Source organism: Leucopleurus acutus (assembly GCF_964270905.1).
Source record: "Leucopleurus acutus genome assembly, chromosome: 9".
Taxonomy (NCBI): Eukaryota; Metazoa; Chordata; class Mammalia; order Artiodactyla; family Delphinidae; genus Leucopleurus; species Leucopleurus acutus.
The window spans coordinates 64,803,735-64,827,934 of NC_139144.1; the positions used below are offsets into that span (position 1 = coordinate 64,803,735).

At 37.4% G+C, this 24,200-nt stretch overlaps 1 protein-coding gene across 1 annotated transcript in view; it reads left to right on the forward strand.

Moving 5' to 3' along the window:
• The window catches only part of AVL9 (AVL9 cell migration associated), a 68,890-nt gene that overhangs the window by 20,904 nt on the left and 23,786 nt on the right, over positions 1-24,200 (forward strand). The window contains exons 3-10 of the mRNA XM_082846116.1: positions 233-318; positions 2,929-3,000; positions 5,931-6,020; positions 6,718-6,784; positions 7,945-7,985; positions 9,100-9,138; positions 13,547-13,616; positions 20,637-21,175. Of these exons, the coding sequence (XP_082702242.1) occupies positions 233-318; positions 2,929-3,000; positions 5,931-6,020; positions 6,718-6,784; positions 7,945-7,985; positions 9,100-9,138; positions 13,547-13,616; positions 20,637-21,175 (1,004 nt within the window). The remainder of the gene's footprint in view (positions 1-232; positions 319-2,928; positions 3,001-5,930; positions 6,021-6,717; positions 6,785-7,944; positions 7,986-9,099; positions 9,139-13,546; positions 13,617-20,636; positions 21,176-24,200) is intronic.

The following is a 24,200-nucleotide window of genomic DNA, read 5'->3' on the forward strand; positions in this document are numbered from 1 at the left end:
CAATTCGACCTGTTATGATTCAGCCTCTTGGGCTTTTTGTCATGCGTGTACACTGGAAGGCAGTGAGAGGAATTCTAAGAAACCAGTGGTTGTGATGCTAGAAATAAGTCTGACATGGGTTCCTTGTTACTTCTTTGTTTTTGTTTAAGTGACTGCATTATAATAACGTCAAAGTTCATTATTAATATGGGTAGTCCACTTTGGTATTTACCTTTTTCTGTATATCTCTTAGATACTGTGTTTTTTCACTTGCCACCCAGAAATGGAAATGGAGCCACTGTATATGGTATCTCTTGCTATCGACAAATTGAAGCCAAGGTACAGTTAAAATGAATAACACCAAAAAACACTAAAAAATTGTTTAATTGTTGGCCACTTAAGATGTAGAATTTGGGGAAATACATAATCTTTATGTTTCATGTGGTACCTGTGATACTGTTTTAAAGTTTTATAAACCATGTAGCTGTTTTCTCTATAGTACCAGTTTAATTCACATGAATGTTTTTCTAAGTTGACATTGGCGACTAATTATATTTGTATTGTATAATATTTTGTACATTGTTTTTAGATATTGATACCAAAATTATCCATTTGTCTTCAAAATACTGTATGTCAATTTCATGGTGTCCTTGAGTTTTCTATTTCTAGTGTTTGGTATGTAACTTTTAAAAATGGAATGGTAATGAGTGTTGTATTTTTTTTAAGGAACATTCTAGAAGTAATGGAAAGTACTTATAGTAGCTGCAAACTATTTGCAAGTTATCTTAATTATATATAACTAAGATTTTGATCATTCTTAAACTTACCTTCCCGCTTAATGCCTAACTTACTATAATATCTCTAATTAATAAATTTAAATAAATCAAGATGGGTAGCTTCCCCTTTCCTGGTTTGCTTCTGTGCAGCACCATTCTTTTTGTGGTGGGGATACCCTTTCTGAGTAAAGATCTCTTTCCTCTTATGAAATGATTAATACTCTCAAGTAGCGAGCACTTTTCAACCTCGGCTTCACTGTTGGAATCACCTGGTGAGCTTTAGATACTTGGGATGACTAGGTCCCAACCCCAGAGATTCTGATTTAACGTTCTGGGCATCAGGAGTATTAAAAGTTTTCAGGTGATTCTAATATGTAGGCAAGACTATGAACCGCTGCTCTAAAACAATGGTTTTTAACCAGAACTACATGGAGACTCTTTTTTTTGGCCAAGAGACTTTTTTTTTTTTGGCCACAGCATGCGGGATCTTAGTTCCCTGACCAGGGATCGAAGCTGTGCCTCCTGCAGTGGAAGCACGGAGTCCCAACCACTGGACTGCCAGGGAAGCCCCAGAAACTTTTTTTTTTTAATTTAAGTATACTTGCCGGGCCTTTCATTCTACAGACTGAAGTAGAATCTCTGGTAGTAGATCCTAGGCAATTACAAAGTTTTAAAAGCTTCCTCAGGTGGGTAATTAACTTAGTAAGTCTTTAAAAATTTTCTTTCAGCTTTTATAATGAACGTTGCAAACATGCAGATAAATTAAAAGAATTGCACAATAAACACCTGTATACCCACCATCTACATTCAGCAGTTGTTAATGTTCTACCACATTTGCTCTGTGTGTGTGTGTGTTTCCCTCAGGCATTTAAAAGTAAACTGCACGAATAAATCCCAGCATACCCAAAGTAGTTAAAACTACTGTGAAATAACCCTCCATGCGCAGGGCCTGGAACATAGGACACACCCAGTAAATGTTTGTGGTTCAAATGAATAACTGAGTTTAAAGATAAAGAAACCTGCGAATAATTACGCATTTGATTTCTTCATGTACCTTACATCTTATTAGATGAGATGAGAATTGAGCTGCTGCCCTTTCTTGGAAATCTGTTCCTTTCACTACCTCTTATCCCCTGTAAATTGTATAACAACTAGTAAAATTATTCCTCTGATGCTGTTGTCATTAACAACAGTTCTCATGCTCTACATAGACAGCCTTTAAGTGGCATTTCATACTGCGTGTCTCCGACACCTCCTGAGTCTGACCCACTCCAGAGTATATTGGGGTTGCCCATTCCTCCAGGTTGTTCTCACCTCATATGATAACCAGACAGATAAAGCAGATATCAGAGAGCCCTAGAGCCTAGGAGAAAGCCTTTCCTTTCCTTTTGAACAAAGCTGAGACCCGATGGATGAATCCAATCAAGGTAAAGAGGTAGAAACAGATTGAGGAAAGGCTCTACTCTTGATGTAATCTAATGACGAATCATCAGTCCTCAGGCAGTTGAAGACACTGAGACCCCATGGTCCTCAGGACAGGTCCAAGGAGACGTCAGGCAGTACACTGGGGGGGAAGAGTCATTCTTACTGCCCTCACAGCCTTACCTGAGGTTGATCAAGTCCTGTTTCCTACTAGCAGAGAACTGCAGATATCTCACACGTAGTCATCTTCAGAATCACCGAGGCTTGAGTTACGGCTCAGGGCTGGGCTACAATACAATACAGGTGTGCCAGGGTAGACTCCAGTAACGTAGAATAACCAGCTTAACAAAACTGCTGACAATTCTTCCATCTCTGGAGAAACAAGCTGTTAAACTGTCCCTTTCTCACCAGAAACATTAATCTCCGAAAGGGGTGTCCTTTTTAAAACCAGAACCAGGGATGACTGATTTGCATTATGGATGTGGCAATTTACACATCGAGTAATCTCCACCAGACTGAATTCCCTGAGAGTAGAGATTGTCTCTCACTGTTATGTTCCCATTGCCCGCCAGATTCTGGCAGAGTGCTCTGGCTGACACTTATTCATTCAATAAATGCCTTCTGAGATTCTCAATAAGTGCTTTTAATTAAGTGTAAGATACTTTTTCTGATTGCTGTGTTATATTGAAAAATAATTATTTTTAAATATGTCCATGAAATATTTTTAATAATGACTATTTGTTTATAATAGGCATTGAAGGTACGGCAAGCAGATATCACCAGAGAGACCGTTCAGAAAAGTGTCTGTGTTCTAAGCAAGCTGGTAAGAGACCAAATAACCTGTTAATGTTAAACACTCATGGCAGCTTTTTATTTGATGATAAAGCATTATTAGAATGAGGAGAGGTTTATGAAAACAGTGATATATTAAAATTAGAGGCTTATTGTTGATGCTCTTGCATCTCCTCTTTGCCTTTCAGCAGGTTCACTCTCATTTCCCATCTGCCCAAAACTACTTAAGAGGGAGGAAATCTAATAGATCAGTTTTGGGGAAGGAGGTTGATACGTGAGCAAAATGAGGCATCTGATATATTTAATTTATCCAGCTTTGTTTTGTTCTCGAGACTGTAGATAAGTAATATTTTACTAAAATTCAAAGTATCGTAATTACTCAGATTTTATTGATGATACAAAAGTGCATGGCTCTTTGCAGTGGAAATTTGTATCCCTAGCTTGCTCTTTAAAAACTGAAAATGTGTGGGCTTCCCTGGTGGCGCAGTGGTTGAGAGTCCGCCTGCCGAGGCAGGGGACATGGGTTCGTGCCCCGGTCCGGGAAGATCCCACATGCCGTGGAGCGGCTGGGCCCGTGAGCCATGGCCTCTGAGCCTGCGCGTCCAGAGCCTGTGCTCCACAACCAGAGAGGCCACAACAGTGAGAGGCCCGCATACCGCAAAAAAAAAACCACAAAAAACTGAAAATGTTTGAGGAAAGGAAATGACATAATGAATTGTACTATAACAACACTTTAAAATTGTTTCTTCTCTGTACAGGTTGATCAGATGCAAGTTTATAATCATTTTAACTTTTTAGTTTTCAAAAGAAAATATATAGCATTTCTTATTTTTCATAGCTGTCTCTACTAAATCATTTGTGATGTCCCATTTGTATTATTAACGGGTTAATAACACCTTTACCAGTAACACCAGATGCCTAGTTCTACATGTAAAATATAGTCCCACCACTTCTGTTTGTGGGAAAAAATATCTAGATATCTATCATATTAATTATCTTAGATCTATATGATTACTGAGTACAAATGTTTCTGCAGTTAACCTAACGCAAAACAGAATATTTCATTAGCCTAGTCACCAAAAAAACTATGGTTTTATTTAATTATTTCTTCTGCAGTTGTTCCAATTTCTTATATTCACAGACAATTTAAATGTAGCTTGCTTAGTACTAAGCTTTAAAAAAAAATCCTGAGTGAAAATAATTTAGTACTATGGACCTTACTAATAAGATTTTGAGGATCAGGATATTTCTTCCAAGAGAGTAATTTTTTGTTTGTTTTTTGGCTGCGTTGGGTCTTCTTTGCTGCACGCGGGCTTTCTCTAGTTTGCAGCAAGCGGGGGCTGCTCTTCCTTGCGGTGCACGGGCTTCTCATTGCAGTGGCTTCTCTTGTTGCAGAGCACAGGCTCTAGGCGCGTGGGCTCAGTAGTTGTGGCTTGCGGGCTGTAGAGCACAGGCTCAGTAGTTGTGTGCGTGGGCTTAGTTGCTCTGCGGCATATGGGATCTTCCCGGACCAGGGCTTGAACCCATGTCCCCTGCATAGGGGGGCGAATTCTTAACCACTGTGCCACCAGGGAAGTCCCAAGTAATTTTAAATATAGGGCAAGAATAGTCTCCTAGAAAAGGAATGGTTATAAAAGACCTCAATATCAGAAAATTGGTAAATTGCTAACCTGATTCCTGTACACAGTTTCTAGAAGGGTAGCCTGAAAAAATATACATCAGTGAATTATTGTTTTTTAATGCTGGACCAGATGACCAAAGTATAGGAGTGCTGGATATTGAATAAACACAACATGTTGAAAGGCTTCCTGAATAATTCTTCAAAGAACAGTAATAATAATAATAAGTGCCACTTATCAAGTGCCTATATGTCAAGTATTCTATACCAGGCACTTTTTAGGTATAGTTGTCATTTTAATCCTCGTAAGAAGAGAGATCTAAGTATTTATTGTTCTCATTTCACAAATAAAGATATATCTCAGAGAAAAAATGTCTAACTCTCATGAACATGTAACTGCTATGTGATAAAATTGGGGTGAAAAGCCAGTTTTATAAGACAGCTCACACAAAAATGTTTGGTGGTTCATAGTGCATTTTAGTCTATATATAAAAATATATTTAGATAGAAATAATGATATATTAACCGGGATATTGGGGGAGAAAACTATTCCACTATTACTTGTTTTAACTAATTAGAGTATATATTCAGCATTAGTCTCTGCATCCTAAAAAGGACACAGAAACCAGAAAACATCTAGAACAGAACATAAAAGGATGGAAATGGTAGGAAGAAGGTTTTAAATAGAGAAATAAGAATTAAGGAGTAACTTTTTTCAGATATACAAAAGAATATTATATAGGATATTATAAAGGACACAGACTAGTTGTTTTAAGCCTTTATAGAGGGCAAAAAAAGGGGAAATGAAATTAAATTTAATCATGAATGTTCAACTGAATATAAGAATTAGTGCTATAAGGATGATTAAACGTTACTACAAGCTAGCAGAACAGTGTGCAGGATTACGATACGTTTTAAATTTTATGATAATGATGGTTAGCATTTAAGTGCTTTCTATATGCCAGATACTCTAGAAAGTGCTTTTACCTGTGTTATTTAATATGAGAAAGCCCCAGAAGATGTACTGTCTTTTCATATACCCATGTTCACATCAGTCAGCAGACGTGGAGAGGTTAAGTGCCCAGAGTTACGCGGCTGAGTGACTGGAGCAAGACCCAGGAGGTCTGTGCTCACTCTCAACCCCGGTGCTCTGAGTGGGTCAGGCACTTTGCAGCTGCAGTCCAGGAGCTAGAACAGTGACTTAATGTTCAGCTGTGAATAATAAGATACTAAAGTTGTCAGTAACTTTTTCCTTCTCGGTCTTTTCAAGTTAAAAAGTCGTGGGGTGTTTTTTTTTTTTTTTTTAACCATTAAACTAATGGTAATTTCTCTTTTTCTTTAAGCCTCTCTATGGCTTACTTCAAGCAAAACTTCAACTCATTACGCATGCATATTTTGAAGAGAAGGATTTTTCCCAAATTTCCATTCTAAAGGTAACTTTATCCCCCCCCCCCATAGATGTGTGTGAAGACAGATTGATGAATCAAGTAGATTTTTAATAGTGTGAGATAATCTTTTATTAGCTTAAGAAGGACATTCTTGTTTGAAAATAATATTGAAGAGCCAATGATCATCCCAGCATGTACAGTTCATACTTATTAAACTTAATGAAACCATCTTTTATTAGAAAATAATGATTGACAGTTGACTATGACATAAATGTTTCTGTTAATGGATAATAGCCCTTTCGCTATGGCATTTCTTCTCTACATTTGTTATGTTATTAATACACTGAGCAGTATGTTTATATATCACATTTCTGGATCCTAACTCCCATACTAAAAAGCACAGAAAAATCACATTCCTACTTTACTGAAGATGGATAATATGTTTTCTTGAGGCTGCCATGGATGTATAGAACATGGATCTCTCCTGGATTCTAGTGAGAGTAGGACAGTTAGTTATTTAGCAAGGAAGTAGAGGAAATTTATCCTAGGAATCCGTACCACCATGGAAATGAATCAAGCTCTGATATGTAGAGGAAGAGAAGGAAGGATTGCTGGAAACTGGCAAGTTTCAGAGAGACAAAATTGCCTCAGTTAAAGAACCAATTTTCCCTTGGTCATCCTATTTCTAATTCAGTGTCTAAAATGATAGTAAAGTGTTCTAAACTGAATTTTTATTTTATAGGAGCTCTATGAACATATGAATAGTTCCCTGGGAGGAACTTCATTAGAAGGATCCCAGGTATATCTTGGTAAGTCACTTTTTTACAAATCAGAAGAAATGCCCTCATTTCTTTTTGTTTGGCATGCTGAGTTGCATGTAAAACTTCATGATAGGAATTACGTTTCTATATGGGATCTAAATTCTCCAACATTTGATGCTGCTGCTTCCTTAAATATCTTCTTAGACAGTATTTGCATTAAGAAGGGTTGTAACATACTTGTATCAAAATTTACAACTATTATTGTATAAGGAAAATTTCTGCTTTTCAGAGTAAGAATGGAAGTTTGTTTTCCTTACATTAATGCTGACCAGGTCAATTCCCTGTCATAACACAGAGGGAGAGCAGGAGAGAGAGATCTGCTTATTAGCTCTTTTCTATTCTAAGATTTTTCAAGTTGAGGGTTTTATGCTATTTTGACAACCCAGAACATTCATTCGTGTGTTAGGCACTCAATAAATGTCCTTTTCATGTTTTAAAAAAATTGTTGATCACATAGTGATTTACACTTGCTCAGTTCCCATTTTAGCATGATGTAGCCAAACCCTGGAACTTCACTTTTGCAATCCTGTGTGTAATGTAAGCTGGTTACAAAGCTCCTATTCTGAGAATATGTTTTTCTCTAAATTAATTTATCTTGTCTTATGGCAGATGATCAGAGAAGATTGTGATTCAGAAATAGTAGCCTATGGGGTGTAGTGACCAAAAAACCATGTTTAAATGATTGACTGCCACAGTAGTACAAGCTTCATAGTTTCTAAACTTGGGTAATTTGTAAGATGGCTGGAAAATGGGGAGGGGTTAGAGCTGCATGACCACAACACGAGCCACTAGCCACATGTGACTGTTTAGATTAGAATTAATAGAAATTAAATAAAATTTAAAAATCAGTTTGTTAGTCACACTTGCCATATTTCAAGTGCTCAGTGACCACATATGGCTACTCTATTGAACAGTGAAGATTTAGAACATTTTCATTATTGCAAAGTTCTATCGCAGTGCTGTTTGACTGTTAACAGTATTTGATAAATTCTGATTATGTGTGTGCATAATGAGATATTACATAAATATTTAAATATTTGCATATTCCTACTTTTACCTGCCTTTCTTTTGAGGAGGTTAAAACTTTCTTTGACAAAAACAGTAGTTGGTAGTCATAGATTAGCTTTTTTTTTTTTTTAACATTATAGGTCTATCTCCTCGAGATCTTGTGCTTCATTTTCGACACAAGGTATGATATGTTATTTAATTTATGACGTACTAAAATTACTTAACTGGGCAGATTCCATGAGCTGCATGGTCTAATGCAGAGCGTGGCATAACTGTGTTTTAGTTTTTCTGAGACAGCTGTCATAGTGATACAAAGTTGAAAGTGTTCGTAGTGCTTATATGGTAGAAATTTCTAAAAGTATACAAATAGTGTCATTTATTTCTGTGCAGGATAGGATACTTTTTTCTATGGTTTTTGTAATTTTGGATATCATGAAATCAGAGTGGAAAAAAAATTCTTTTTTCACAGGATGTTGTGTATTGTTCCCTGTGCTATAGGACCTTGTTGTTTATCCATTTTCTATATAATAGCTTGCATCTACCAATCCCAGACTCCCAATTCACTCCTCCCCCACACACACGTGGCAACCACAGGTCTGTTCTCTATGTCTGTGAGTCTTTCATAGATAAGTTCATTTATGTCATATTTTAGATTCCACATATAAGTGATATCTATAGCGTTTGTCTTTCTCTTTCTGAGTTACTTCACTTAGTATGATAATCTCTAGGTCCATCCATGTTGCTGCAAATGGCATTATTTCATTCTTTTTTGTGGCTGAGTAGTATTCCGTTGTATATGTATACCACATCTAAAAGAAACATGTTTTTATCTTGCAGAGTATTTTATATGTTGCCCTGAGAGTGAAACATTTTCCAGTAAAATATCTATGCTTATATCTTTTGATCTTTATTCTTAAGGCGTCTGTTGACTGCGACATACACACATTGATCATTCACTTAACAGCTGTAATGAGTATCTGCTCTGTGAATGCCCTGGACATCCAGAAGTAAATGAATAGTACCTTAACTTTAAGGAGCTTGCAGATATTTCAAGCAAAAATGGCGCAACTTATTCTGAAAAGTGCAATTTGATAGCAATTTAAGTGGTATTCACATTTTTAGAGGACACAGGAATTTCTCAGTATAAGTTCATAATTTTCAATGTAGTGTTTAAAGCTCTAGAATTATTTAATATTATTGATTCAATGATACATGGTTATGTTTGAGGAGAGGCAAAGGCAAATGAAAAATAGGCTTGAGTTTCTTATTTTGATAGTTTTTTTTTCTTTCTTCAGGTCCTAATCCTGTTTAAACTAATTCTTCTTGAAAAGAAGGTGAGATTTGAATGTTTAGAATATTTAATATTTATTGACAATTCTTAAATACTATATAAAAATCAAACTAATGATAAAGTATAAATTAAGACTTTTTTGGCCATAAAAGTACAGTACAGTGGGCTAAAGCACATATTTTTGTCCACTACTATAGAAGTGTAAATTCATGCAGTCTTTTCTGGGGGCAGTTTGATAGTATTCAGTTATCAGAATGGTTTTGACTATAGATAACAGAAAGTTCTCTTGATTGATTGATTGATTGCCGTGCCGTGCCGTGCCATGCGGCATGAGGGATCTTAGTTACCCTACCAGGGATCAAACCCATACCCCCTAGAGTGGAAGCACAGAGTCTTAACCACTGGACCACCAAGGAAGTCCTGAAAACTCAATTTAAATTGACTTAAAAAGTAAGGAAATGTATTGGCTGGCTTCAGACTTCAGAGTGGATTGACTGAATGGTTTGACAATGTATTTAAATGCCTAGATTTTTTCCGTCTCGTTGTTCTATGGTCCACAGTGCTTGCTTTATCTTGAGCCTAACTTCCCTTGTAGTGTAGGATAACTGCCAACAGTAATTGAACTATGTGCTTCCTTAGCTATAACTGGTGGCAGAGATAATACCTCTTCGCAAACCATTTAATAAGGATTCTTCCTGTCAATTCCTTTGGGCCTATAAGGCCATGTGCCTATCCAGAACCAATAATTGGTGCCAAAGAAATGCCTGTACTGATTGGCTTAAACCTGGGTTCCAGACCACTCTCTAGTACAAAGGGATGGGATTGCAGTGATTTTAGATCAAAGATTTAGATGAGGGATTTTAGACCAAGAGTCTACACACTAGGCCCCAGGGCCAAATCTGGTCTACCACCTATTGTAAATAAAGTTTTATTCGAACATAGTTACAGCCATTCTTTTCCTTATTGTTTATGGCTGCTTTTGCATTACAGTGGAAGAGTTGAGTAGTTGGGACAGAGACCAAATGGCCCACAAATGAAAAATGCTTACTATCTGACCCTCTATAGAGAAGTTTGCTGACCTCTGGTTTAGAGTAATCAGGAGCCATCCCTGGATCTGTGGCCAGTTGTATACACTGTATTACCGTGCTCAGTAAAGTAGGGTGGAATGGATATTGGAGAGTCAGCCATTCACAATATCCAGTATATTTTGTTTCCATAAAAATGTTTATCCGTTTGGCCCAGTAATTGTTCTCTTAGAGGTTTAATTTCCAGAATTAATCTTAGTTGATGCAAAGCTCTATCTAAGAGATTCTTTCAGTCATTTTTAATAATGAATTATCAGTGACTAAGTAAGTATTGATTTATTTTGTATATAATTTCCAAACAACAAAAAAGATTCTGGGTGGTTTTTTTTTTTTTTTTTTTTTTTTTTTTTTTTTTTTTTTTTTTGCGGTACGCGGGCCTCTCACTGTTGTGGCCTCTCCCGTTGCGGAGCACAGGCTCCGGACGCGCAGTCCCAGCGGCCATGGCTCACGGGCCCAGCCGCTCCGCGGCATGTGGGATCTTCCCAGACCGGGGCATGAACCCGTGTCCCCTGCATCGGCAGGCGGACTCTCAACCACTGCGCCACCAGGGAAGCCCTGGGTGGTTTTTTTTTTATTGTTGTAAAGATGTTTCATGGCATGTTAAGTGAAAAAAGTTTGCCCAGCTACATATCAAGCCCATGATTCCAATTTTATAATTAAATATATATTAATTGAAAAGAGTAGGAGGAAAGACAGCGACAGTTTGGTGAGAATATTGGCTATATTTTTAAGAAGGAAATACACTTTTCTGTATTCTAGCTTTCTGGATGAATATGTATTCTTTCTTCAAACAGAAAAAAAAGTAAATTTTTAAAAAGTGAATGAAACTAACATGTACTAGTACAGTGTTTCAACCTTTCAAAATAGTTTATACTTGTAAAATACACATAACATATAATTAACCATCTTAACTGTTTTTAAGTGTACAGTTTCATGGTGTTAAGTATGTTCCTGTTGTTGTACTATTATCATCCATCTTTAAAACTCTTTTCATTGTGCAAAACTGAAACTGTACCCATTAAACACTAACTCCTCGTTCTCCCTTTCTCCCACCTGCTGGCAACCACCCTTCTACTTTCTGTCTCTATGAATTGGACTACTCTAGGTTCCTCATATAAATGAAATCATAAGTGTTTCTTTTTGTGACTGGCTTATTTCACTTAGCATAGTATCCTCAAGGTTCATCCATGTACAAGAGATGTCCGAATTTCCTCCCTTTTTAAGGATGAATAATATTCCATGTATGTACATACCACATTTTGGCTGTCATGAATAATGCTGCTGTGAACATAGGTCTATGTATGTCTCTTCAAGACCTTGCTTTCAGTTTTTTGGAGTGTATACCCAGCAGTGGTATTGCTGGATCACATGGTAGTTCTATTTTTAATTTTTTGAGGAACTGCCATCTTTTCCACAGTAGCTACATCACTTTACATTCCTAATAACAGTGCATAAGTGTTCCGATTTATTCTCATCCTCTCCAGCACTGGTTATTTTCAGGTCTTTTGATAGTAGCCATCCCTAATAGGTATGAGGTGATATCTCCTGGGTTTGATTTGCATTTTCCTAATGATTAGTTATGTTGAGCACCTTTTCATGTGCTTTTTGGCCACTTGCATATCTTCCTTGTAGAAATGTGTATCCAAGTCCGTTGCCCATTTTTAATCAGGTTTGTTTTTTTGTTGTTGAGTTGTAGGTTTCAAACTTTTTATTGCAACCCATAATAAAAAATGTTTTTCATTGAAACTTAGAGCACATGTGGATACATGTATCTGAAACAAAATTTTGCAAAATAATATTTAGCCTAGCCGCATGCAGTGGCATTTATGATCAAGTAGACTTTATTTAATGTGGCACATCACAGGTACACACTTTTTATATTGATTTAATAAAGTAAGGACATCTTTTAATGCAGTCTTGGTTTCTCTGTACTTGCAAAGCATTCAAATAAGCAGTGTGTAAGGAGAGCACAGGAGATTATGGATGTTACGCTTTACTGGATATCACTTAGTGCCACTAAATGATTTAATGGTTTAAAAAAAGAAAAAACTCTCACCTGAGCAACTACATGCTTTTTTTTTTTCCTCTAATTTAATTATCACCAGCATTAGTTTTAGTGCACTATCTAACTGAACCCTGTTCCAGATTAATTTTTGTCAATTTTTATTCTGAAAAATGTCAAACCTACAGGAAAGTTGATAGAGTAATATATAATGAACACTTCTATACCCTACATCTGTGTTTATGAGTTGTTAACATTTTGCTTTTGCATTACATTGTTTTATATGTGTTCATTTTTCTCCCTGAATCATAATAATTTTAAAGTAATTTGTAGACACCATGGTACTTCATCCCTAAATACTTTAGGACAGCAGTCCCCAGCCTTTTTGGCACCAGGGACCAGTTTCACGGAAGACGGTATTTCCATGGATCGGAGGCGGGGCAGGGGGGATGGTTCCGGCAGTAATGCGAGCGATGGGGAGCGATGGGGAGCGATGGGGAGTGGCATATGCAGCTTTCCTCGCTCGCCGGCCGCTCACCTCCTGCTGTGCAGCCCAATTCCTAACACGCCCTGGATATATTTCTTAAGAATAAGGGTACATTCCTACCTAGACAAAAATCACATTCAAGAAATTTAACATTGATATAATAAATGCTATCTCATGTACAGTCCATTTTCAGATTTCCCCAGATGTCCTAATAATGTCCTATAAGCTGGTTGCTTTTCTTAATCTGGAGACCAAGGATCATTTATTGCCTTGTTAGCTTTCTTTAATCTCAAACAGTGCCACCACCTCGCTCTTTTTTTGTTTCTCTTTGTTTTTATGACATTGGCCTTTTAATTTTTTTTTTTTTTAAGAATCCAGATTAGTTGCATTATAATATTAGATTTGTCTGATTGTTGTCACTAGTTTCAGATTAAATTTTTTTGGCAAGAATACAGGTGGTGGTGTGTCCTTCTCAGGGCATCACATCAGGAGCCCCATAACTGTTTGTATTATTATTCGCAATGTGAAATTTGATCATCTGATTCAGGTGATGGTTGCCAGGTTTCTTTAAATTAGGTACTTGTTTTTTCTCTTTGCAACTAATAGGTAAACTGTGGGTTGATAAATTTGAAGATATGTGGATATCCTGTTGCCCAACAACCTTTCACAATAGTTTTAGCATCCATTGGTAATTTTTACCTGAACCATGATAGATGCTTGGTGATTTTCTGATTCTATCATAAATTCTGTATGTTTTAGCTGTTACACTTCTGTAAAGAAGAGTTTTCCCCTCTCCCTTCTTTTCTTTTTTCTTGTTTTAAAGTATCATTGTGGACTCATGGATTTTCTGATTTAATTTTGATTGACTCCATTTCAGGTTCTCTTTTATATTTCTCCAGTGAATAAATTGGTGGGTGCCCTGATGACAGTGTTATCCCTTTTTCCAGGTAAGAGCATAGCGGTTTCTACTCTTCCTTTTTATAATTTGTCCTGGACCTTTTTTAAAATATTTATTTATTTATTTTTGGCTGCATTGGGTCTTTGTTGCTGCGCGCGAGCTTTCCTTAGTTGTGGAGAGTGGGGACTACTCTTCATTGCGGTGCGTGGGCTTATCATGGTGGTGGCTTCTCTTGTTGCAGAGCACGGCTCTAGGTGTGCGAGCTTCAGTAGTTGTGGCACATGGGCTCAGTAGTTGTGGTGCCGGGCTTAGTTGCTCAGCGGCATGGTGGGTCTTTCTGGACCAGGGCTTGAACCCGTGTCCCCTGCATTAGCAGGCGGATTCTTAACCATTGTACCACCAAGGAAGCCCTGTCCTGGACTTTGTTTTTTTTAATATTTATTTATTTTTACTTTTTTGAATTTTATTTTATTTTTTATACAGCAGGTTCTTATGAGTTATCTATTTTATACATATTAGTGTGTATACTTATTTATTTTTGGCTGCATTGGGTCTTCGTTGCTACCCGCGGGCTTTCTGTAGTTGTGGTGAGCGGGGGTTATTCTTCGTTGTAGTGCGCGGGCTTCTCATTCCAGTGGCTTCTCTTATTACAGACCTTGGGCTCTAGGCACGCGGGCTTCATAGTTGTGGCACATGGGCTCAGTAGTTGTGGCTCGCAGGCTCTAGAGTGCAGGCTCAGTAGTTGTGGCACACGGGCTTAGTTGCTCCACTGCCTGTGGGATCTTCCTTGACCAGAGCTCAACTCCATGTGCCCTGCATTGGTAGGCGGATTCTTAACCACTGCTCCACCAGAGAAGTCCATGAACCTTTTTTTTTTTTTGTCCATGAACCTTTGAATGATAAAAATTTTCAAGGAAAAAGTGGTTAGGGTTACCATTCTATTTTTTTTTTTTCTCCAGAAGTTTATTTATTTTTATTTTTTAAAAAAATATTTATTTACTTATTTGGCTGCACTGGGTCTTAGTTGCAGCACGTTGGATCTTCGTTGCGGCACACGGGATCTTTTAGTTGAGACATGGGGTAATCTTTTTTTTAATTAATTAATTAATTTTTTAAAAATTTATTTTATTTTTGTCTGTGTTGGGTCTTCGTTGCTGCGCACGGGCTTTCCCTAGTTGCGGCGAGCATGGGCTACTCTTCATTGTGGTGCACGGGCTTCTCATTGCGGTGGATTCTCTTGTTGCAGAGCACAGTCTCTAGGTACACAGGCTTCAGTAGTTGTGGCTCACGGGTTCTAGAGTGCAGGCTCAGTAGTTGTGGCGCATGGGCTTAGTTGCTCCATGGCATGTGGGATCTTTCTGGACCAGAGCTCGAACCTGTGTCCCCTGCATTGGCAGGCAAATTCTTAACCACTGTGCCACCAGGGAAGCGACATGAGGGAATCTATTAACTGTGGCATGTGGGATCTAGTTCCCTGACATTTTCACTTTGGCCAGGGCTTTCTCTTTTGTCTGACATTTTCTTTTCTCTCTCGATTTTTTTTTTTAATTTATTTTTTTATAAGCAGGTTATTATTAGACATCAATTATATACACATCAGTGTATACATGTCAGTCCCAATCTCCCAATTCATCACACCAACACCACCCCACCCCCCGCTGCTTTCCCCCCTTGGTGTCCATACATTTGTTCTCTACATCTGTGTCTCTATTTCTGCCCAGGAAACTGGTTCATCTGTACCATCTTTCTAGGTTCCACATATATGTGTTAATATATAATATTTGTTTTTCTCTTTCTGACTTACTTCACTCTGTATGACAGTCTCTAGATCCACACAAGTCTCTACAAATGACCCAGTATCGTTCCCTTTTATGGCTGAGTAATATTCCATTGTATATATGTACCACATATTCTTTATCCATTCGTCTGTCGATGGGCATTTAGGTTGCTTCCATGACCTGGCTGTTGTAAATAGTGCTGCAATGAACATTGGGGTGCATGTGTCTTTTTGAATTATGGTTTTCTCTGGATATATGCCCAGGAGTGGAATTGCTGGGTCATATGGTAATTCTATTTTTAATTTTTTAAGGAACCTCCATACTGTTCTCCATAATGGCTATATCAATTTACATTCCCACCAACAGTGCAAGAGGGATCCCTTTTCTCCACACCCTCTCCAGCATTTGTTGTTTGTAGTTTTCCTGATGATGCCCATGCTAACTGGTGTGAGGTGATACCTCATTGCATTTCTCTAATAATTAGTGATGTTGAGCTGCTTTTCATGTGCCTCTTGGTCATCTGTATGTCTTCTTTGGAGAAATGTCTATTTAGGTCTTCTGCCCATTTTTGGATTGGGTTGTTCGTACTTTTAATATTGAGCTGCATGAGCTATTTATTTATATATTTTGGAGATTAATCCTTTGTCCATTGATTTGTTTGCAAATATTTTCTCCCATTCTGAGTGTTGTCTTTTCCTCTTGTTTGTGGTTTCCTTTGCTGTGCAAAAGCTTTTAAGTTTCATTAGGTCCCATTTGTTTATTTTTGTTTTTATTTCCATTACTCTAGGAAGTGGATCAAAAAAAGATCTTGCTGTGATTTATGTCAAAGAGTGTTCTTCCTATGTTTTCCTCTGAGTTTTACAGTGTCCAGTCTTACATTTAGGTCTCTAATCCATTTTGAGTTTATTTTTGTGTATGGTGTTAGGGAGTGTTCTAATTTCATTCTTTTACATGTAGCTGTACAGTTTTCCCAGCACCACTTATTGAAGAGACTGTCTTTTCTCCATTGTGTATCCTTGCCTCGTTTGTCATAGATTAGTTGACTGTAGGTGCGTGGATTTATCTCTGGGCTTTCTATCCTGTTCCATTGATCTATATTTCTGTTTATGTGCCAGTACCATATTGTCTTGATTACTGTAGCTTTGTAGTACAGTCTGAAGTCAGGGAGTCTGATTCCTCCAGCTCTGTTTTTTTCCCCTCAAGACTGCTTTGGCTATTCAGGGTCTTTTGTATCTCCATACAAATTTTAAGATTTTTTGTTCTAGTTCTGTAAAAAATGCCATTGGTAATTTGATAGGGATTGCACTGAATCTGTAGATTGCTTTGGGCAGTATAGTCATTTTCACATTACTGATTCTTCCTATCCAAGAACATGGTATATCTCTCCATCTGTTTGTATCATCTTTAATTTCTTTCATCAGTGTCTTATACTTTGCTGCATACAGGTCTTTTGTCTCATTAGGTAGGTTTATTCCTAGGTATTTTGTTCTTTTTGTTGCAATGGTAAATGGGAGTGTTTCCTTAATTTCTCTTTCAGATTTTTCATCATTAGTGTATAGGAATGCAAGAGATTTCTGTGCATTAATTTTGTATCCTGCAACTTTACCAAATTCATTGATTAGCTCTAGTAGTTTTCTGGTGGCATCCTTAGGATTCTGTTTGTATAGTATCATGTCATCTGCAAACAGTGACAGTTTTACTTCTTTTCCAATTTGTATTCCTTTTATTTCTTTTTCTTCTCTGATTGCCGTGGCTGGGACTTCCAAAACTATGTTGAATAAGTGGCGACACTGGACATCCTCGTCTTGTTCCTGATCTTAGAGGAAATGCTTTCAGTTTTTCACCATTGAGAATGATGTTTGCTATGGGCTTGTCGTATATGGCCTTTATTATGTTGAAGTAGGTTCCCTCTCTGCCCACTTTCTGGAGAGTTTTTGTCATAAATCAGTGTTGAATTTTTCAAAAGCTTTTTCTGCATCTATTGAGATGATCATATGGTTTTTATTCTTCAACTTGTTAATATGGTGTATCACATTGATTGATTTGCATATATTGAAGAATCCTTGCATCCCTGGGATAAATCCCACTCAATCATGGGGGTGTTGGTCACTTAACATCCTTTTAATTTGTTGTTGGGTTCTGTTTGTTAGTATTTTGTTGAGGATTTCTGCATCTATATTCATCAGTGATACTGGTCTGTAATTTTTTTTTTTTTTTTTTTGGTGGTACGTGGGCCTCTCACTGTTGTGGCCTCTCCCGTTGCGGAGCACAGGCTCCGGACGCGCAGGATCAGCGGCCATGGCTCACGGGCCCAACCGATCCACAGCAAGTGGGATCCTCCCGGACCGGGGAACGAACCCGCATCCCCTGCATAGGCAGGCGGACTCTCAACCACTGCACCACCAGGGAAGCCCCCTCTGCAGTTTTTTGGAAGAGTTTGAGAAGCATGGGTGTTAGCTCTTCTCTAAATGTTTGATAGAATTCACCTGTGAAGCCATCTGATCCTGGACTTGTGTTAGTTGGAAGATTTTTAATCACAGTTTCAATTTCATTACTTGTGATTGGTCTGTTCACTTCCGCGGTGTCTCTTGTAACATCTCCTTTTTCATTTCTGATTTTATTGATCTGAGTCCTCTCCCTCTTTTCCTTGATGAGTCTGGCTAATGGTTTATCAATTTTGTTTATCTTCTCAAAGAACCAGCTTTTAGATTTATTGATCTTTGCTATTGTTTTCTTTGTTTCTATTTCATTTATTTCTGCTCTGATCTTTATGATTTATTTCCTTCTGCTAACTTTGGGTTTTGTTTATTCTTCTTTCTCTAGTTCCTTTAGGTGTAACGTTAGATTGTTTATTTGAGATGTTTCTTGTTTCTTGATGTAGGATTGTATAGCTATAAACTTCCCTCTTAGAACTGCTTTTGCTGCATCCCATGGGTTTTGGATCGTTGTGTTTTCATTGTCATGTGTCTCTAGGTATTTTTTGATTTCCTCTTTGATTTCTTCAGTGATTTCTTGGTTATTTAGTAACGTATTGTTTAGCCTCCATGTGTTTGTGTTTTTTACGTTTGTTTCCCTGTAATTGATTTCTGATCTCATAGCCTTGTGGTCAGAAAAGATGCTTGATATGATTTCAATTTTCTTAACTTTACTGAGGCTTGATTTGTGACCCAAGATGTGATCTATGCTGGAGAATGTTCCATGCGCACTTGAGAAGAAAGTGTAATCTCCTGTTTTTGGATGGAATGTCCTATAAGTATCCATTAAATCTATCTGGTCTACTGTTTCATTTAAAGGTTGTGTTTCCTTATTAATTTTCTGTCTGATTGATCTGTCCACTGGTGTAAGTGAGGTGTTAAAGTGCCCCACTATTATTGTGTTACTGTTGATTTCCTCTTTTATAGCTGTTAGCAGTTGCCTTATGTATTGAGGTGCTCCTAGGTTGGTTGCATATATATTTATAATTGTTATATCTTCTTCTTGGATTGATCCCTTGATCATCATGTAGTGTCCTTCCTTGTCTCTTGTAACATTCTTTATTTTAAAGTCTATTTTATCTGATATGAGTATTGCTACTCCAGCTTTCTTTTGATTTCCATTGGCATGCAATATCTTTTTCCATCCCCTCACTTTCAGTCTGTATGTATCCCTAGGTCTGAAGTGGGTCTCCTGTAGACATCATATATGTGAGTCTTGTTTTTTTATCCATTCAGCAAGCCTTTGTCTTTTGGTTGGGGCTTTTAATCCATTCACATTTAAGGTAATTATCGATATGTATGTTCCTATGACCATGTTCTTAATTATTTTGGGTTTGTTTCTGTAAGTCCTTTTCTTCTCTTGTGTTTCCCACTTAGCAAAGTTCCTTTAGCGTTTGTTGTTGAGCTGGTTTGGTGGTGCTGAATTCTCTTAGCTTTTGCTTGTCTGTAAATCTTTTGAGTTCTCCATTGAATCTGAATGAGATCCTTGCCAGGTAGAGTAGTCTTGGTTGTAGGTTCTTCCCTTTCAACACTTTAAATATGTAGTGCCACTCCCTGCTGGCTTGTAGAGTTTCTGCTGAGAAATCGGCTGTTAATGTTTCATGAATTCCCTGTATGCTATTTGTCGTTTTTCCCTTGTTGCTTTTAATAATTTTTCTTTGTCTTTAATTTTTGTCAACTTGATTACTCTGTGTCTCGGTGTGTTTCTCCCTGTGTCTATCCTGCCTAGGACTCTCTGCGCTTCCTGGACTTGGGTGGCTATTTCCTTTCCCATGTTAGGGAAGTTTTTGACTATAATCTCTTCAAATAATTTTTCGGATCCTTTCTCTCTCTCTTCTCCTTCTGGGACCCCTATTATGTGAATGTTATTGCGTTTAATGTTGTCCCAGAGGTCTCTTAGAGTGTCTTCATTTCTTTTCATTCTTTTTTCTTTATTCTGTTCTACAGCAGTGAATTCCACCATTCTGTCTTCCAGGTCATTTATCCGTTCTTCTGCCTCAGTTATTCTACTATTGATTCCTTCTAGTGTATTTTTCATTTCAGTTACTGTATTGTTTATCTCTGTCTGCTCCTTAATTCTTCTAGGTCTTTGTTAAACATTTCTTGCATCTTCTCGATCTTTGCCTCCATTGTTTTTCCGAGGTCCTGGATCATCTTCACTATCATCATTCTGAATTCTTCTTCTGGAAAGTTGCCTATCTCCACTTCACGTAGTTGTTTTTCTGGGGTTTTATTTTGTTCCTTCATCTGGTACATAGTCCTCTGCCTTTTCATCTTGTCTATCTTTCTGTGAATGTAGTTTTTGTTCCACAGGCTGCAGGATTGTAGTTCTTTTTGCTTCTGCTCTCTGTTCTCTTTTTTCTCATTGAAATTTGTGCAAGCATAGCTTATTAAAATTTTTATAGGAGATTTCCACTATTTTGATTGTATTTTTTTAATTTTTTTTGTTTTTGTTTTTTTAATTTTTATTTCTTTTTTTTATACAGCAGGTTCTTATTAGTTATCTATTTTGTACATATTAGTGTGTACATGTCAATCCCAATCTTCCAATTCATCCCACCCCCACCCCCACATCCCACATTCCCCCCTTGGTGTCCATATATTTGTTGTCTACATCTCTGTCTCTACTTCTGACTTGCAAACCGGTTCATCTGTACCATTTTTCTAGATTCCACATATATACGTTAATATACGATATTTGTATGTCTCTTCTGACTTACTTCAAGGGAGTTCCACTATTTAAAGGAGAATATACAATTCTTGTTTTTCCTTTACCTTATTATGAGCCAAACTGTTCACCAATATTGTATGTTTTAGGCATGATTGAACATGGTCTCAGTGATAGTTCTCAATATAGACCCCGAAAGAGTATGTCTGAAGATGTTGGGCTTCAAGAAAGTAATCCCACTGAAGATGAGTTTATTTCTATGCCTGCTCCTGACATTTCAAATACCAACTTGGAAACTGTTGAGAAAATCATGATGAGAAACCATGGAAGAGATGCTGCCATGAAGACTGAAGAGCCTTTTTTCCAGGTAGATGATGACAGCAGTGAAGGACAGGAACCCAATGACAGCAATCAATATTTGAAACCTCCTTCTCGCCCATCTCCAGAGTCTTCAGAAAGTGACTGGGAGACCTTGGATCCTAGTGTCTTAGAGGACTCCTCCTTGAAAGAAAGAGAACAGGTGGGATCAGAACAGACAAACTCATTTCCAAAGGACTCTTTGCCCTCAGACAGTCCTCCGATTACTGTACAACCTCAAGCTAACACAGGCCAGGTAGTCCTGATACCAGGGATAATTTCTGGTTTGGAAGAGGACCAGTATGGCATGCCCCTGGCCATCTTCACAAAGGTAAGGTTTAAAATGCTTTATTAAGGCCCTTAAGGATATAACAAAATCCTTTTAGAATTTAACTTTTAGTGTTAAACACATTTTCAGTCTGAAAATTTTTCTTTGACTGTAAAATACACAGTGCTTTGGCATCTGTGACCATAGTATAAGGCTACAGAGAATTAATTCAGGGGATTTTGAGGTCACCAATCACTGTATTTGGCCTGTTTTTAATTATTCAGGTTTATCTTTGGTGGAGGAGGAGGCAGTCTTGATTACATTAAATGAATGTATATTAAAATATGACAATTCCAAAAGCTACAAAAAAGCTTAGATGGCTAACGTAAATTTTAGTACCCCTCATAGGTATAATATAGTGTTTTGGTTAACTTGCCCTAAAAACTATTTTTTAATCTTTTTATGAAAAAACATTCAAAATGCATTTATGATTTAACTTAAACACAACGTAGTAAATCTAATTGAATCTTTGAGCCAGTATCTTATGTCCTAGGGTATCATTTCTTAATTTCAGGAATATTTTAGGGTTCTGGAAGCGACATTTGGGTTCTTTTGATTTTTCATTCTACTCAGGAGAAACTCCTTATTTTATTGCCATTCATGAATTAGTTTTCAAAATGGAGCAGAAGAAAAAGAATCCCTTTTTTAAAAAAAATAATAAAATTTATTTATTTATTTATGGCTGCATTGGGTTTTCACTAATGTGCGCAGGCTTCCTCTAGTTGCAGCGAGCAGGGGCTATTCTTCATTGTGGTGCGTGGGTTTCTCATTGCGGTGGGTTCTCTTGCTGCGGAGCATGGGCTCTAAGCGCGTGGCCTTCAGTAGTTGTGGCAGATGGGCTTAGTTGCTCCACGCTATGTGGAATCTTCTCGGATCAGGAATCGAACCAGTGTCTCCTGTATGTTTCATTTTTTAGTCAAAAAGTATTTATTGCCTTCCTATGTGCTAGGCTCGTACTAGGTTCTAAATTCTTGCAACCATGGTCTTGCAATCTACCATGAAAGACAGATACATCTGTCCAGTAATTAGAGCAATGTTATATGATTTCCCTAAGTACCTTCCTTTATGCCTGAAGTAAAAGAAATTGGATAGTATTGACTTGAACATGTATTTCCACTATATGATAAATTCTTTCTGGGTGTATTCAGTTTTACAAATAAGTACTTGCCCCAAGTCAGTGTTGCTGAATAGTTAACAGAAAATGCTGTCTTTGTTCATTTTGTGACCTGTTAGGGGATGCTGAAATTATCTTAATTGGTTTCATGATTGAACTAATGCACATTTTCTTAAAACTGGGATTCAGGAGCCTGGGGAGAAAACTCAGGGCTCTCAAACTACTGAGTATACTCAATAGACGCAAATTGTGGGTTTTCTGAATTCATATGTGAGTGTCATGACTTTCTATACTTTTTGGAGCCCTTACTTTGCTGCTTCACCCACCCACTCTAATTTTTATCACTGTGGAGATATCAAGAGGGAGGGATTTTGTTTTTGTCTGCCAGGTTGCTGAATTAAAGCAATGTTAATGTGTTCCGTGTGCTGTTAATAAACTGTTTGGCAGAATATTCTTTTTGTGTCCATTATACCAGTACTGAATATATGATGGGCTTACCACCATCATTATGGTAAATTAAACTTTTTTTTTGGTTTTATGTTTTATTGTGTGATGATTCAAATCTAACTTGTTTCAAATACAATCAAATACAATCAAATCTAACTTGTTTCAAATACAATCGCTGATTCTTTCATGTCAGTAGCTTTCAGATATGGAATATACTTAAAAGTCAATTGCCTTTAGGCTTTTTTTTCCTCTTGAAGATGTTAAAAATACTTGTACAGAAGAACTAGGTTAAAAAGCATATTTTAAAATATATATATTATTTATTTATTTATTTATGGCTGTGTTGGGTCTTCGTTGCCGCACATGGGGTTTCTTTATTTGTGGCGAGCGGGGGCTACTCTTTGTTGTGGTGTGTGGGCTTCTCATTGCAGTGGCTTCTCTTGTTGAGGAGCACGGGCTCTAGGTGCGTGGGCTCAGTAGTTGTGGCTCACGGGCTCTGGAGTGCAGGCTCAGTAGTTGTGGCACACGGGCTTAGTTGCTCTGTGGCATGTGGGATCTTCCCGGACCAGGGCTCAAACCTGTGTCCCCTGCATTGGCAGGAGGATTCTTAACCAGTGCACCACCAGGGAAGCCCACAGTTTGCAACTGTTTTAGTAAAAAAAAAATATATGAAAGAATTAAAAGTATATGTAGTTGGAAACCAAAATTTTTTTCTGCCATATGTATTAAACTGCTTTATGTATTGCTTCTGAGTTTATATTTGGTTTGCTTGCTTACAGAGTATCATATTCAAATTTAGGGAACCTACAGATAACTTGTGACTAGCTAAAAAGTAATGGATGCATGTTTTTTAGTTTTATTTAAGTGTCACTATACTATTTTTTTTCCTCTCAACATTGCTTTTAGTTCATCCGTAATTTTGCATGAAGTCGTGTATTATTATTCCTCTGTAGTTTTCTGTTTTCGGCTCTTCTGTAGCTTACGAATTCTGTGGATGGACATCTACATTGTTTTCAATTTCTGGCTACTACAAATAATGCTTCTATGAAATTCTTATTTGGAAATCTTGGCTGTATACATGCAAGCATTTCTTTAGGATTCAGTACCTAGAAGTGGGAATACTGGATTACAGGGAATGGGTATGTTAGCTTTACTAGAATAATTCCAAACTGTTTTCTAAAGTGGTTGTGACAGTTTCCATTCCCATAGCAGTGGTTAAGAGTTCCCATTGTTTCACATTCTTACCAACACTTGTTATTGTCAAACTTCCTAATACTTAGCCAATCTGATAGTATCTTCTGGCTCTTAGTTTGTAATTTTTTTCAGTAGTCACTGTTGAGGTTGAGCATCTTTTCATGTTCTTCTTAACCATTTGGATTTCCCTTTGTGTAGTAATTGTTCAAAGCTTCTGGGTTGTTTCCCTTGTTGTCACTGATTTGTGGGACTTAAAGCTTTGTAGTTTTGGCT